The 17,840-nt window shown below is 44.0% G+C and overlaps 1 protein-coding gene across 1 annotated transcript in view; it reads left to right on the top strand.

Annotated features, from left to right (window-relative positions):
• Positions 1 to 3,721, top strand: part of DPH1 (diphthamide biosynthesis 1) — a 219,420-nt gene extending 215,699 nt beyond the window's left edge. The window contains exon 12 of the mRNA XM_075850805.1: positions 2,913 to 3,721. Coding sequence (XP_075706920.1) covers positions 2,913 to 3,005 — 93 coding nt within the window. The 3' untranslated portion in view covers positions 3,006 to 3,721. The remainder of the gene's footprint in view (positions 1 to 2,912) is intronic.
• The last annotated feature ends 14,119 nt before the right edge of the window (positions 3,722 to 17,840 follow it).

Raw genomic sequence — 17,840 nt, 5'->3', positions numbered from 1 at the left:
TGGAGCCACCCTGACTTGGTTCTACTCTGCACTGCTCTTGAGCTGTTTTTCTATAAAGCTACTTCAGTTGTTTTGTCTCGTCTATTTTCATTTTATTGAATACACACTTGTTTGATCTATTTTTGTCAGTTGTATTTTTTTATATATTTTGGGAACTTTGGGTTTCTGTTACTTTGAATTGTCCATTTAATTTTTGTGCACCAATTGCACCACCTAGTGGTGAGCGATGGACTTACTGCCTTCAGGCTGAAGTGCTATTGCAATGCAAGTGTATTGGAGGCAAGTTATGTATAGAAAGGACATTCTCACTGTCTCACAACGCTCACTCGGTGCTATAGCGCTTCAAAACACACATACATTATATTTATAGTGTAATAATAGATAATTGCAGTGTAAGTTATACAAAGGATGCTCTGTTCAGAGTGAAGAAAATAAGTCAAAAGAACCTGCATGCCTTTTAATACTGAGAGGCAAAAGTACTTTCTTAATGGATGAGCAGGAGCCTTGAGCTAGCAGGAGACTTTACATTGAAAGGGTAGAGGTCATTGTAAGATGGAGAGGATATCCAAGCGGCTTCTGCTTGGAGCCAGTTAATGCTGCCCGTTTATCATTTCCCTAACACAGTTGATGTCCATTTTAAGGTCATTAAGTAGTATTTTAGATTAGTGTTTTTGCTCTTGTGTTTCTTTAATCATTCATAATGGGAACAACCGCACAATTAGGGGCTGATACAGATCATATAAGAGAATTAACGGGTGACTTCATGAAATGATATTGGTGGTTTTTAACCGTAGCGTATAGAACTCTGTGATGTAGATACATTTATTCTACTGCCTATTTTAGATGCACATCTTTGCAGATCATTAAACAAGGTGAAATGAAAAAGGAATATGAAAGTGTAGCTCCATTCAAGCGTGCCATAATGGTGCGGAACAGATTCCAAACAGAAGATTTCTTTGGCGTTGTGAGCATAGAGAGCAGTGAAGCAATGGTCAATATGCCAGCCTGGTCAGTGGTCATATTTAACGGACACCAAACGGGCATTCACCATAGAGATAATTCCCTGGAACTGCCATGGGGTCCCAGCTCAGGTTGCCCCCATAATTTGTCCTCACTGGTGGTGTAAATCTGAACGTACTCCTCAGGTGCCTCACATGAACAAAAAACGGAGGGGGTGACATTCTCTCCTAAACCGGTGTCAGACTCTCCTTCCCATTCCTGTTTATTGGTTTGCACCATCTCCAATAAGAGGGTCCCAATTAGATTTTTGTTTTCGGGCCCCTCTATGCTGTACACAATCTTGAGTGATACACATTATATAACTTGTATATACTATTGCTGCTGCAGAAGTGCTCCCCAGCCGCGGTGATACATATATAAAATGCTATTAGTTATCACAGCAGCATTGTTCTCATCCCTGCTGTGTACATTACTACACACCATAGACCGTCATTTGTTCATGTGAGAGATGAATGTTTAGGGTGCAGTGTCGTTTTCCATGTTTTCTCTTATAGACGTGCCTGTTTGCGGCAGTAATTGTACACTTTCCATACTATTATGTAACTGCCTGAGTGAAAACATTTATGAAATAGAATAAAGTCGCATAGAGATGTTTTTCCCTTACTGCTTCCTAAATGGCAGTCAGGAGTTCTTCTTGCTCATTTATTATGGTACAAAGCGGAAATGACTCTGTACCTGGAGATAGTCAGTGTGCGAAAAGGTTACTGATGTAGCAGCAACATTCAAATTATCCTCATTCCTTAACTCCTTTGTGGATGAACACATTCTAGAAATGGTCATCTGGAGAATGTATTGTGGCCTATAAATAGAAATAACACTTTTAATGCCTCACATTTTACAGAGCAGAGGTGGCGTTATGCCGTATGTACTACCTTTTTACAATATAGAGGGGTCATAGCTCCACCAAGTTTTGTGTTTGATCTTTCAGTCATTCAGAATGAACAGTATACAGCATTGCAGAATATCTTCACACAGTGATCATACGATCTGTCATTTTGGAAGCGGTGTAGGATCGGGAGACCCAGACCAGCTCGATTGGGATAAAGCACACAATATTAGCCAGGGCTGGCCTTCGGTTAGATGGTGCCCTGTGTCATATCTTTTGTTAGTGCCATCCTATATGGTGTACACAGTTTACAAATAACTAGAACAGTGCTTAAAGAGTAACTATACTTTCGTAAAAGTTTTGATCGGTGGGTTTCATCATAAACTTTCTATTCAGCCCATACACCGCTCGCTCGGCTTTCCTCGGAAAGCCGAGCAGAGCCGATCAGAAACAAATTGGCACAGCTCTCACCTGAGCGCTTCTGCCGCGTCGATTTAACGATCGGTGGGGTCTCATTGCTCAGAACCCCACTGATCAAATCTCCTGACATGTCACTATGATATGTCAGAAGTTTTATGAAAGTTTAGTTACCCTTTAATTAATGCCAACAGACATTGCCAGAAATTAAAAAAAGCCCTAATCACCAACCATAGTCCTTATCCATATAACGTGATAGAATTTTGTATTGGTCTTATTGCTTTACTTTCCATTTTCCCCATTTCCTTAGTTCTCTCTTTTCTTTACCGTCTGTTTTTGTCCAGAATAAACGTTAATCCTCTACACCTCACATTTGTCACGGTCAGCCCCATGTCCTGTCTTCACATTCCCATTTCTCCATGCTTTCCTCTACCTTCTTCCCGGTCACATTTTCTTGTTTCTCCATACATTTTTTAGTCTTTTTATCATCTTTCTAACTCCTCTTCTTTTTCCATTACATGTATTGACCATTTCCTTTCCAAGCCCCTATGGAAAGTGTACAAACCCCTTCTTCTCTTCAGCCTATATTACTTAGTCTTCAGTAGAGTATATCTGCTATAACTTTTTCTGTACTTTTGTACTACTTTAGGGTACTTTACCAAAAAAGGAGCCAACTATGGACAGGTGTATAAAGACAGCAGATTGCGAATGTCAGGATGAGATACAGAGCCAAGCTAAATGACTTGAATGAAGATGGTGTTCCTTGGCTCCGCACCCCTCAGACCCGCTTCTGTACTGATTATTGAAGATACTGAAGTCTTCCGCAAACTTCACCAAGAAGGTGTGAAGAAACAAAAAACCGTGTGTTATGTCCGCTCAATAGACCTAGAAAGTATCATGATTCCATTAATAGCTTCATAGACTTGAAGACCTGGAGAGCATCTCCTATTAACCTATTCATGTTATAAAACTGGCAAAGCATCGCTCTATTAGTTTATTATACGTTAAAGCCCTAAAATACGTGGACCATAGACTGCGGTCAGGTTGCACCCAGCTGCCCCCTGTTCCTGTCTTGAGGTTTCTCGAGCCATGCAATGCCTGCTGCTAATTAAAAGCTCTGCTTAATAAGGGCTCGTCTGAGCTGCTCCCCCCCCCTCCAACTGCCGTTGCCTGGGCGATGAGGAATCAGAACCCATGAAGCCCCCACTACTGGCACAGACTGCAGTATCCCCTCCTGCGAGAGCCAATCACCTCCTGCGTGGAGACCCACAGCGAGCAGCTCTGTAATGTCTATGTGATGGGATCATGGGCTTTAATGTTCCTTGGAAGGGGCCCAGCAATCACTGCGCCTGCAGCTTCTATCCTGGGAAGAGCTGAACTCGAGGGGTGTTACATTGATTGAAGTAAGAGAGTGAATAAACAACAAACAGCAGATGCAGAATAAAAGCTTGAAAAGGGTCACAGTTCCAGTTATGTGAAGTTCCAAGCACTTCGTTTTTCTTAACAATAAATGCAAAACATTGTTTCTTTTCTCATAAAAAGTGAACAAAACTTTCAGAACAGTTGTGACCGATCAGCCAAAGAGTCAAAGAATTACAGAGTTAAAACACACTTTCACAAAGTGCTATATCTCTCTAAATATATATATATAATGTCTCCTTTGTCTAGTCTAGGGGTCTGTGTTATTTAAGGCGGCTGTATTCATTTTGGGTTGGATGAGGGGCATTTTGGGGATGCGTCCTAGATATATATGGGTGGGTTATAAGGTATAAAATGTTACGTAGTGCACTGTTTAATACCTCACTTTTGGAAATTCTTGATGTCCCTTCTCAAAAGGTGGTAAATACTAATAATATCCATCTATCGAAATGCAATCTGATAGATGGATATTATATATCAGCACTGAGGTGTGGTTTACTTGGGCAATATTGTGGCACGTAACTATGGTTGGTTGCTATGGAAAAACTTACGCTCTAGGTACCTTGCCCTCTGCTGTTTCTGGTTGTTATAAATGTAAGGCATCATCTATCACCAGCCTTGGGGATGTCACATAACTCTATGGGTGCGGCGTTATTTATTTATTTTTTAAATTGGGGGGTATTAGGCTATGTTCACACGGGGTATTTTGCCGAGTTTTTTGACGCGGAAACCGCGTCGCAAAACTCGGCAAAAACGGCCCGAGAACGCCTCCCATTGATTTCAATGGGAGGCGTTGGCGTCTTTTTCCCGCGAGCAGTAAAACTGCCTCGCGGGAAAAAGAAGCGACATGCCCTATCTTCGGGCGCTTCCGCCTCTGACCTCCCATTGACTTAAATGGGAGGCAGGAGAAAGGGTATTTCTCGCTGTTTTATGCCCGCGGCGCTCAATGGCCGCGGGCGAAAAACGGCGCGAAAATCGGCGTGCAGGGAGAGGAATATCTGCCTCAAAGTTCCAAACGGAATTTTGAGGCAGATATTCCTCCCCCAAAATACTCCGTGTGAACATAGCCTTATACATTTAGGAACAACACTACTATTTCATAGTGTCAACATGACCCAGGGGAGTGACGTTTGTTTGTTTGTTTGTTTGTTACACTTTATGGCTTCTGGACATAAAATGCTTTATTTTATGTTCTCATCATATCAGGTAGGAGAGAAAATGTAACGTTTTGCAGATCATCATTAGTTGTTGGCGGACGATCTTTTATAAAAACATCCATCTGATCACACGTTACTTGTAGACAAACCACCTGCAAACTTCATGACATGGTAATTAATGGTTTCTGCTTCTCCGCAGATTAGAAACAACACAAAGTTCCATTACTGAGACGGCGTTATTTGGCATATGCAGTAGGCACTTTGATCCGTCATGGACTTAACCAGAGGTGTAATTAGAATTTACATGTGGTGGCATTTTTATCTGTTATATAAAATGGCGGATTAAAAAGGACAGTCATATCAAATTATGAAAACCGGTCTTAGAAAAGCAGGGTAAAAAAATAATTAAACATATAAGCTGCGAGGTAAATAGCTTTGGCAGTGTTGTCTCATCAAAGTGGATTGGAGAGCAGCATAAACAAGTGACAGACAGTGATATCAGCGTGCTGTCACTTATTAAAGGGGTTGTCAAGGACCGGACCAGGTAGGTCATCAGTATATGATCGGTGGGGGTCCAACACCTGGACCCTGCACCGATCAGCCGGTAGTGGACAACCCCTTTAATGTTAAGTAGTTATTGAGTATTTTGAACTTATACTTATGGCGCACGGCCTGCGCCACTAGTATGAGTCCAAGTATATTCATATATTCACCCTCCCCCACCTCTAGCCGCTAATTCTCACATTTTTCCCTAATACTGTGCATAGAAAGAAAAGTGTGAATCAGCCGCTAGAGGGCGAGGGAGCGTGAATAAATGAATATACTTGGACTCATACTTGCCGTTCACTGCAAGCATAAGTTCTAAATACTCCTACACCACTTAGTATCATCTAGTAAGTGACAGCTCGCCGAAATCAGCGTGTCTCTCACTTCTTTATGCTGTCCTCAGACAGGGCAACATAAATATCTGATTGATTCTCGTTAAAGAGGTTGTTTTAATTACCATATTAGGGCATTCTGAGCTAATAGAGAGGGGTTCCTTGTTCAGGACCTCCATTAAATTACGGACCAGAGAGTGTTTACAAACAGTGTGTCTCTTGAAGACCTAGCACACGGGTAGGCAACCGTAGAGCGGTAGAGATCTACTGTTGTAACTTTGGAGGGCCTTGAGATCTACTTGGTACCGAGTGGTGAAAGCACCATGGAGGGTTTGGTGTGAAAGTTTCTGCAGGTTGCTGTATGAAGGCACAGGCAAGAAGAAAGTCTGTTTGAGCACTCTGAATCCAGTCCTGTAGAATCCTCCTAGGTTTTTATTGAAATGTGCTTTTTTTTGTTTTTTTAAAGGCTGATGAGTCATCAGTGTTTTTATGATGTGTTCGCATATTGTGACACCTTTCGTTATCTATTTTGGAAGCTTGCTAGAAAACTTTTTACAAAAAAAATCCTGCTATGCCAGCCAAAATAAAAAGGGATTTATTGAAATGTGCTACCAAAAAGTGCTTGGAATACAAGAAAAAAATCAAAATAGCCACCACTGCTATTCCAGCTTATAACTTTAAATTTAAATTATTACATTTTTTTTTCAATAAAATCTTCCACACACAGCCTGAAACCTCTTTCCCACAAACTGTTCTGAATCCTAATAGCGTTTTGGCGCCAGAGCTGTCTCTTAAATTAATATTGAAAGGCCCACCCTGTCCCACCCTCATGCCGCTTGATAGATTCTATGAACCTGCCTGATGCGCACTGAAACACTTACGCTAAAGTAGGGGAGCCCACCATCTTCCCAAGCTCCTTTGTGCTAGTGTCAGTGCATTGACGCATACATGCGCATTACCCGGTAACCAATAAACTGGAGATCATATGTAACAACACTAAAAATATCTCACATGACAAAAGTATATGCACCAAATCTAAAAAATGAACTACTAAATTGCGTTGAACATTAGGGGGAGATTTACCAAAACTGATGCAAATTAAAAGTGGTGTAGTTGCCCATGGCAACCAATCAGGTTTGTGTTCTCATTTTCGAAAGGAACTCTACAAAATGATGGAATCTGATTGGTTGCCACTTTTCTTTTTCACTAGTTTTGTAAAATTTCTTCTTAAATAACTATGCAATATAGGCCTCGTGCACATGGTTGAGCCCTAGGTACTTTGTTCATGGCCATATGTCCGAGATGTCGTCCCCTAAAAGCAATGCTTCTAGGGCAGAATACCTTTACAATACGACATGCGATGGAACATGCCACAATTTTTTTTCTTTCAGATTCATATAGAATACAGCCATGAGCATGTAAGGCCTTACCCTCTTTAACCCTTTCTCACCGCAGCCATTTTTCGAATTTTCACTTTAGTTCTTTCCTCCCTACCTTCCAAAAGCTATAACTTTTTTATTCTTCCGCCGATATAGCCGTTTCTTTCTTGAGTGACGAGTTGTAGATTTTCATGGTAATATTTATCGTACCAAATAATTTAGTGGGGAGCTGGAAAAAATTCTTTATGGGGTGAAATATGAAAAAAACAGCGATTTCTATTATTTTTACGGTATTCACCGTGCGGTAAAACGGCGGGTCAATATTATTACGACAATACCAAATTTGTATAGTTTTTTTTAAGTTTTACTACATTTACAAGAAAAAAAACTGATTGTTAAAAATAAAACTTGTGTTTTGTCGCCACATTCTGAGAGTCATAACTTTTTTTGCCGTCTATTGAGCGATATAAGGGATTTTTTTATGTGGGGCGATGAGACTTTTTGATCACTTGATCACAAAGGTCACTTTTTGTTCACAGGTGTAAAAAAAAACAACGATTCTGGCATTTTAATTTTAACCTCTTCCTGCACACGACGTACTATTGCGTCGTAGTGGGGGTGGTAATGTTCGGAACGGGCTCCCCCACTGAGCCCGCTCCGTATGCTTCGTGTGGCAGATGTGTTTTATAGCTGACACCCGGGACTAACAGCCAGGAACAGCCTTCGCGCTGTTCCTGACTGTTTAACCCGTTAAGACGATACAAACAGGGGAGCGCCAACGGTTGTCATGGCAGCCCAGGGGCCTAATAAAGGACCCCTGCGTTCCCTTTTTCATCTTCTGTTAAGCTGTGTCTCTGGCACGGCTTAACAGGAGCCTGTAAAAATTACAATATACAGCAATACATTAGTATTACAGTGTATTGTGCAAGTGATCTAACAATCGCTGGTGCAAGTCCCCTAGGGGGACTAATGAAATGTGTAAAAAAAAAAGTTAAATAAAGTGTGTACAGTGAATGCTGTAAAAATTAAGAAAATATAAAACGCCAGAATCGTTGTTTTTAGGTTATTTCATATCTCACAAAAAATTTAATAAAAGTGATCAAGAAGTCTCATGTAGCCTAAAATTGTACAAATTGAAACTACAGCTCGCCTGCAAAAAATTAGCCCTTATACCAATCGATGCAAAAATAAAAAAAGTTATGGCTCTCAGAACAATTCGTTTCTTCCTTGTAAAAGTAAGCTATATAAATTTGGTATCGCCGTAATAGTATTGACTGGTAGAATAAAGTTCATATGGAATTTTTATCGTATGGTGAAAGCCGTAAAAACGAAACCCCTCAAAAGATTGAGGAATCGCTGTTTTTTTCCTACTCCACCCCACAAATAATTTTTTCCCAGTTTCCCAATACATAATATGCTACAACAAATAGTACCGTTAAAAACTACAAGTTTTCCCGCATAAAATAAACACTCATATGGCTATATTGACGGAAAAATAAAAAAGTTATGGCTTTTAAAAGATGGGGAGGAAAAAAATGACAAAAGAAAATTAAAAAAAATGGCTGGGTCCTGAAAGGGTTAAGACTTTCACCATGCGGGTTATGTTATATTGTGATAGTTTGGACTTTTACGAAAGCACCGATACCAGTTATGTTCAAAAATATATTTTCTTACATTGCGCTTGGAGTAAATGGGAAAATTGGGATTTTTTTGAACTTTTAATATTTATTTTTTTAAATATTAAAAAAAAATGGAAACTTTTTTTTTTTAACACTAATACCCCTAGGGGACTTGAACCAGCAAGCCTTGGATCGTTTGCATCATATACTGCAATAATAATGTATTGCAGTATATCGTTACACTGACAGTCCTCTATGAAGCCCTGCCAGGGGTGTTCACGTTTGGTGTGGGCTCAGCCTGATATCCCACCCCTTACTCCCCCACCTGACATCCGCCGTGTATATATATATATATATATATATATATATATAGTGGATGTTGGGAAGGGGTTAAAACACTGAGCTGAGATCTCAGGCCCAGTTCTGCATGGGCAGGATATTTTACTATACGCATTCTCAGCCATAACTCTTACTTATGGGGAAGCCTGGTACATTGATCTAAATGTACACAGTTTTTAGGTTCTGTTCACTTCTGCATCGTGGTTTCCGTTTAGAATGGAGACCACAACACCGTGCCAGAAGGATCCTACTGACTTATAATGGTGTTCATCGGGTTCCACCATGGTTTCCTTAGTTTTGACAGGACGAATAGTGCCGCATGATGGAATCTGTGACAAAGGATCCCAATAAAGCCTCCGACGCAGATGTGAACAAAGCCTAACTCTACGAAAAGGAAAGGTATATGTACCATAGAGTTAGACTTCTATCTACAGAGGGTACTGCTGTATTTTCTACAGGGGGTGTGTGGCACTATATACATGGGCACATTTTAAGAGCCTAGACTACCATTTTGTGGACCATTGTGGTAAAAACTGATGTTAAAAACGGATGGTAAAAACTGATGACAACTAACGACAACTGATGGTTTTGTAGTAAAAATCGTGAAAAAGCCTGAAAGCAACTGATACATTTTTTATGCCGCCGGAATGGTGACGAACGGAAACCATTAGCGATGTTTCCGTCAACATTGATATCAATAGTGACTGAAATGGAAGCTGTGGTTTCACTTTCCGCTGCGGGGTTCACCCGACGGAAAGCGAACGCTGATGTGAACAGGCCCTTAGGTTGCGTTCACATATATCAGTTGTATCAGCATCTGTTTTTTTGTCTCCCAAATGATTACAACTGATGCAAAAACTGATAAAAAATGTATCAGTTGCCATCAGGCTTTTTCACGATTTTTACTACAAAACCATCAGTTGACGTTAGTTGTCATCAGTTTTTACCATCCGTTTTTAACATCAGTTTTTACCACAATGGTCCACAAAATGGTAGTCTAGGCTCTTAAAATGTGCCCCTATATATAGTGCCACACACCCCCTGTAGAAAATACAGCACTACCCTCTGTAGATAGTGCCACAGGCCCCCTGTATATAGTGCCACACACCCCCTGTAGCTAATGCCGCAGTGTCCTCTGTATATAGTGCCACACCCCCCTGTAGATAATGCCACGGTTCCCTCTGTAGATTGTGAGGAATGTGGTAGATCAGAAAAAAGGACCACCGGCGCTGCTATAAATGATGTCAAAGTAGAAGAGAATTGGATTCACTGTATTTATTTTCATGAGACAGGGCTACGCGTTTCAACGCCGGACTGGCGTCTTCATCAGGCCAAATTGTGCCACACCCCTGTAAATACCACAGTGCCCTCTGTTGATAGTGCCACGCCCCTGTATATAGTGCCACACACCCCCTGTAGATAATATCGCAGTGCCGTCTTTAGATGCCACAGTACCCCCTGTAGATAATGTCACACAGCGCCCCTGTATATAGAGCCACACAGCTCCCTTGTAGGTAGCGCCACACAGCTCCCTTGTAGGTAGCACCACACAGCCCCCTTGTAGGTAGCGCCACACAGCCCCCTTGTAGGTAGTGCCACACAGTCCTTTTGTAGGTAGCACCACACAGCCCTCTTGTAGGTAGGGCCACACAGCCCCCTTGTAGGTAGCACCACACAGCCCCCTTGTAGGTAGCGCCACACAGCCCCCTTGTAGGTAGTGCCACACAGTCACCTTGAAGGTAGTGCCACACAGCCCACAGTCCCCTTGAAGGTAGTGCCACACAGCCGCCATGGAGATAGCACCCCCTCCCCCATCCTGTAGATAGCGCCACTGTAGCTTCCTAAAGGAGCGAAATGCTCCTGGAGCGCTCCCCTTCATGTCTCTGTCCATAAATGGACAGTGACATCAGGGGAAACTCCTGAAGCGGAATCCCCGTCCATAGCGTTGCCGACGCTGTGACCGGGGATTCCAGGACAAGCCCCTGTCATCTGTGTCCATTTATGGACAGTGACGTCACTGGCTTATCTTGGAGTAGTATCCCCGGTCACAGAGTTGGCAACGCTGTGAACAGGGATTCCGCATCAGTTGTTTCCCCTGATATCACTGTCCATATATGGACAGACATCAAGCGGCGCGCTACAGGAGCGGAATCCCCGGCCACACGGGGATTACGCTCCTTCAGGGAGCCACAGTGGCACTAGTAGATAGCATAGCAGGGAGATACCTCCCTGCTCTGCTGTAGTGGCATCGCTACCGCTGTAGCAGCCGCTAGCGGTGCCGCTGGCCATGGGGGGGGGTCCGTCCCCCGTACTGATGGGCGCCCTCATGCCCGGTGTCGCCGCTAGCAGCCGCTATGGCTGCTACAGTGGCAGCGACGCCACTGAGTGAAGAAGCGGCCATGCGGAAAGGCGACTGCTGAGTCATCGGGCCAGGGTGCTTCTGAAACAAGCAGGGGAAGGGACCCAGCGCCGCCTTCCACGTGCTGGGGTGATGCGCCATGTGTAATGGCACAGGTTGCACACCCCTAAAGCCGGCCCTGCGTGGGAGGGTAGTCGTCAGAGTCCCCGCTCGAGCGGAATCCCCGGCAATGCAATGACTGGGGATTCCGCTCCTAGCTCACATCCACCTTCCCGCCAGGTGCTGCCGGAAGGTGGATGCGGCAGCACCCGGCATTCATCCGGCCACCATTAAAATAGATAGGATGCGGCGCCTGACCTCCCTGGGAGCCGGAACCAAAAACGCTGCAGGTAAAGTTTTTAGATCCGGCTCCCAGGGAGGTCCGGCGCCGTACGGCGCCACAACTGATGTCCTCCGTGCCAGAACAGATCCCATAGAAAGCTATGGGATCCGTTCTAGCATCAGTTTGCCTCTGGCTTTTCTTCAACAAGCCGGAGGTAAACTGAAGCGGACGCCGGACATATGTGAACGGCCCCTTAGGAAACAAGAGGGTGAGGAATTGGCCCAAGGCTCATAGAAATGTGGTGGAGTGGGAAACAAACACCAGCCCCTTTATTATTGTGGTTTTGTCACCAATGACAGAGGCCCCAGTTTGAGCCTTGCTATGGGGCCCCCTCCCCACTATGTGCGCCACTGATGGAAATCCTTGTACAAGCTACAGTGTATATAGAGGTCAATGTGTGAGGCTGATTCATAGCATAAACGGTGCTGTGTACCCAATGCCCTTTCAGCTTGGGAACCACATTTTTAAACATTACATTGTACAGTCTAGTGACCACTAAATGTTAATTCAATGGAATTCTTTTTATAGGAAAAAGCTTTATGGAAATATGGGAGGCAAACAGTTAACTTGCAAGTGTCTGAATAGGGCACTAGTACTTAAAAGACTTAAATTGTGATCATCTGTCCTCGCTACTTTTTACCAAAGTGAGGATGATCGCCTACACAAGTGCCTGCCCTTTCCAATCTGTCTTTGTTTCCAATCGGCATCAGAAGATTAATGTGCTTTATAAAACATATTTCAAGGTGCTTCAGCACAGAGAAGGTTCAACCTGACTCTCGAAGGGAAGAAAGCAGTGATTCTTATTAGATTGGGCAGCCAGTCTGAAACTTTCAAGTAAAATCACTTGTAATTAAAGAAATGATTCTCTGCAGGTTCACAGGGGGATGTTTATTTGCGCCAAGACAGTTAGGCTGGGTGCACACTTTGCGTTTATAACCTGCTTTTTTTTGGGTAGATAAACTAACATATCTCTCAATGGAATTTCATCAAACAAAACAAAAAACGCATGTTAAAAACTGAACAAAACTGCACAATTTTATACATTCAATATCTGTAATACAAATGATACTGAATGCTTATTGTACTCTACGTTATTTAACCCAGTATCCAAACAAATCCAAATCCTGCTCATTATTCTGTATTATAGCCAACATAGTCTACACCACTGAGTCAGGAAATCTTGGTCAAAAGATTTATTAATCGCTTCTATAAAGAACCTCCCAGACTGGACAACTTTGAGAAAAAACAGACCAAAAACAAATAACCTAAAAAATAGTTAAGAAAGCTGTTTTAGTTTTTTTCTAGCCTTTTAGTATTATTATTTATTATGTTTTTTTACTGGCCCTAATGTTTACAAGGCGTGACATCTCTCGTAGTTTATGATAATTGCAGCACATTTGTTTGAGCAAATATCTTTAATAACAGGTTATCAGAGAGGCGTGTGACTGTGGATAGGACTACAGATTGCCAGGCTGGTAATAATACACTGCCACTATCAAATACTGAGTAAACATATAAACAGATTAGAGAGGGTTAGGATCATAGCAATTGAGTCATAGATCAAATGGGATGGATTTTAGGCATATGTTTCTGTGATTGATAGACTAGTGCCATCAGAAAAACGGAATCCTGACATAAACATAAGGACACTCTTTTGATATGTTTGAGCCTTAGAAACCCCATGGGAATGTTACAATATACATTTCTATATTTTGGGGGGTGGGGGTTATTTATCTAGTAAAAACACAATGTGAACATAGCCTTGTATTGTGAACTGCAGGGTCTACATCATCCATTCAGCTAACTATTTCAATGCATGAATACGGAGCTGTCCATGGTACTAACAATACATGACTGCCCCCACTGCTCCATTCATTGTATAGGGGTGAGATGGAAACATGAAGTCACATATGCTGTGCCCCATAATTTAATCGAACTCTATGGAGAGCACGTTATTGGACGTTCTGGATGCCCATCCTGGTAGCGACTTAATACCACGCAGGGAAGCATATTCAGCAAACAAATCTGCTTTAATGGTGACCACATGTGTAAATGGGCTTTAAATTATATATAGCATTGTACAGTATAGGCAACTTGAGATTATCAGTTCGAATACTGCAGAATATTGAACTCTGAATAACAGATGATTTCTAGTAAATAATGTGAATTGTAATACACAAATATAGTTTCACCAGTTTATGTACATGTAAGGGCCTGTTCACATCACCGTTCGCTTTCCGTTCCGCGGTTCCGTCTGAGGTTTCCGTCGGGTGAACCCCGCAACGGAAAGTGAAAGTGAAAGCACAGCTTCTGTTTCAGTCACCATTGATCTCAATGGTGACGGAAACATTGCTAATGGTTTCCGTTCGTCTCCGTTCGGAGTCTACTGCGCTATTGATTCCGTCGGAAAACCGGAAACCTGCCGGAATGGTGACAAACTGAAACCATTTGCAATGTTTCTGTCACCATTGATATCAATGGTGACTGAAACGGAAGCTCTGGTTTCACTTTCCGTTGCGGGGTTCACCCGACGGAAACCTCAGACGGAACCCCGGAACGTAAAGCGAACGGTGATGTGAACAGGCCCTAACAACTAGGACAGAAACTATAGAGACTCCTATAAAATCAAGTAGTTGAAAGAACCCACTTAGGGTGCGTTCACATATATCAGTTGTATCAGCATGAGTTTTTTTTTGTCTCACAACTGATGCAAAAACTGATGCGAAAATGTATCAGTTGCCATCAGGTTTTTTCACGATTTTTACTACAAAACCATCAGTTGTCGTTAGTTGTCATCGGTTTTTACCATCAGTTTTTACCACAATGGTCCACCAAAAAGGTAGTTTAGGCTCTGAAAATGTGCCAATGTTATAAGAGTGGTGGATAGTTTGTGATAGATTGGATACATGATAGATTAGATACGTGTTGTGTTCCATGTGAGGGCTCTCCTTCTCTGCTCCGGCCTTGGTGCTACACTGAAGTCTGACACACACATTGTAATGTCACGTGTGTCATATTCAGCGCAGCGCCAAGGCCGGCACCAAGAGAGAGAGAGCCCAGAAGGCTGCTGCTGTCCACTGACCTCAGGTCAAATCTTCGAAGCAGCCATGGGAGCCTGAAAAGACGCCAAACACAAGCCATAACTTCAGTGAGTAGAAAGTTTTTGGTGCCTTTACAGCTACCCAATACCACCCTGCATCTCCTACCCACCCCACACCGCGAAGCGATTCACACAACAGGATTTGGGTGTCGGCTGTTAAAAACAGCCATCTAGGTCCGTTTTTCACAGCCGTTTTGTACCCGTTCCGTGTTTTCCATTTTTGACAAATTTTTAAAAACAGATGAATTTCATGTATAGATAAGGAAACAGTGCCCTTATTAGATAATGTCGCAGTGCCCTCTGTATATAGTGCCACCCCCGTAGATAATTCCACACACCCCCTGTAGATAATACCGCAGAGCCCGCTTTAGATAGTGCCACACCCCCCTGTATATGGTGCCATACACCCTCGGTATATAGTGCCACACATGCCCCTGTAGGTAATGCCACACATGCCCCTGTAGATAATGCTGCAGTGCCCTCTGTATATAATGCCACAGTACCCCCTGTAGATAATGTCACACAGCCCCCCCTGTAGATAGCACCACACAGCTCCCTTGTAGGTAGCATCACACATCCCCCTTGTAGGTAGCGCCACACAAGCCCCCTTGTAGGTAGCGCCACACAGGCTCCTTTGTAGGCAGCGCCACACAGCCCCCTTGTAGGCAGCGCCACACAGCCCCCTTGTAGGTAGCGCCACACAGCCCCCTTGTAGGTAGCATCCCCCCCTTCCTGAAGATAGCGCCACTGTAGCTCCCTGAAGGAGCGAAATCCCCCTTTGGCCGGGGATTCCGCTCCTGGAGCTCTCCGCTTGATGTCTCTGTCCATGTATGGACAGTGACATCAGGGGCAACTCCTAAAGCGGAATTCCCATACATAGCGTTGCCGATGCTGTGACCGGGGATTCCACTCCAGGAGAAGCCCCTGTCGTATGTGTCCATTTATGGACAGTGACGTCACTGGCTTATTTTGGAGTGGAATTCCCGGTCACAGAGTCGGCAACGCTGTGTATGGGGATTCCGCTTCAGGAGTTTCTCCTGATGTCACGGTCCATATATGGACAGAGACATCAAGCGCTCAGTCCAGGAGCAGAATCCCCGGCCACATGGGGATTCAGCTCCTTCAGGGAGCTACAGTGGTGCTAGTAGATAGCAGAGCAAGGAGATACCTCCCTGCTCTGCTATAGTGGCGTCACTACCGCTGTAGCAGCAGCTGCGCCGCTGGCCATAGGGGGATCCCATTCCCGTCCCAATGGGCGGCCTCATGACCGGTGTCGCCGCTACCAGCTGCTATGGCTGCTACAGTGGTAGCTATGCCACTTAGTGAAGAAGTGTCGGGGCGGAAAGGCGACTGCTGAGTCGCCGGGCCCGGGCGCTTCAGAAACAAGCAGGGGAAGGGAGCCAGTGCAGCGCCCCCTTCCAACTGCTGGGGTGATACGCCATGTGCAATGGCACAGGTCGCACACCCCTAACGCCGGCCCTGGGTGGGAGGGTAGTCGTCAAGGTCTCCACCTGGAGTGGAATCCCCGGCAATGCTATGACCAGGGATTCCGCTCCTAGCTCACATCAACCTTCCCGCCGGGTGCTGCCGGAAGGTGGATGCAGCAGCACCCGGCATTCATCCACCCACCATTAAAATAGATACGGCGCTGGACCTCCCTGGGAGCCGGAACCAAAAACGCTGCAGGTAACCTTTTTAGATCCGGCTCCAAGGGACCTCAGCGCCACAACTGATGTCCCCTGTGCCAGAACAGATCCCATAGAAATTAATGGGATCCGTTCTAGCATCAGTTTGCCTCCGGCATTTCTTCAACACGCCGGAGGTAAACTGAAGCGGACGCCGGACATATGTGAACGGCCCCTTAGTGAGGTTTTCCCCCACTTAGAGTGGCAAGCCATATCTATGTCAAAGGCTCCGTTAGAAGACTCAGTTGCAGATTCCGTCATTTTGGCCAGTCAAAATAGCGCAGCATGCAGAGCTATTTTGTCCGGCAAAATGACGGAAACCCCACTGAACCCATTAAAGTCAATAGGAGCTATCGGGCGTCATTGGATTCTGCCATGTTAAGGATTCCGCGCTTGAGTTTTTCCCGTTATTATCTTCCTATGACGGAATGGAATAATGAAAACTGTAGCGCAGATAAACAGACCTTATAATAAATGTGATCAAGGTACACTATATGGACAACAGTATTGGGACACCTACACATTACACCTACAGGAGCTTTTATGACATCCCATTTTAAATCCATTGGCATTAATATGAAGTTGGTCCCCCCTTTGTAGGTAAAACAGTCTACTCTTCTGGGAAGACTTTCTATAATATTTTGGAGCGTCTGTGGGAATTTTTGCCTATTCATCCAGAAGATTTGTAAAGTCAGAAACTGATGTTGGACGAGAGGGCCTGGCTCCCGATCTCCGTTCTAGTTCGTCTTAAGGATGTTGGATGGGTTTGAGGTCAGGGTTCTGTGCGGACCAGTCAAGTTCTTCCACACCAAACTCACGCAACCATGCCTTTATGGAAATTGCTTTGTGCACTAGGGGCGCAGTCATTCTGGAAGAGAAAAGAGCCTTCCCCAATCTGTTCCCACAAAGTTGGAATCATACAATTGTCCAAAATGTCTTGGTTTGCTGAAGCATTAAGTTTTCCCTTCACTGGAACGAAGAGGCCTAGGCCAACCCCTAAAAATCAGCCCCATAGCATTATCCCTCCTCCATGAAACTTTACAGATGGCAAAATGCAGTCAGGCAGGTAACGTTCTCCTGGAATTCGCCAAACTCACTCGTCAATCACACTGCCAGATAGAGAAGCGTGATGATTCGTCCCTTCACAGAACACATTTCCACTGCTCCAGAGTCCAGTGGCAGCGTCCTTTACACGACTCCATCCGACGCTTGGCATTGTGCTTGGTGATGTAAGGCTTGGATGCAGCTGCTCGGCCATGG

Source organism: Rhinoderma darwinii, chromosome 2 (assembly GCF_050947455.1).
Source record: "Rhinoderma darwinii isolate aRhiDar2 chromosome 2, aRhiDar2.hap1, whole genome shotgun sequence".
Classification (NCBI taxonomy): Eukaryota; Metazoa; Chordata; class Amphibia; order Anura; family Rhinodermatidae; genus Rhinoderma; species Rhinoderma darwinii.
The sequence above is the reverse complement of the archived record's forward strand: the minus strand, read 5'-3'. Positions and strand labels throughout refer to the sequence as shown.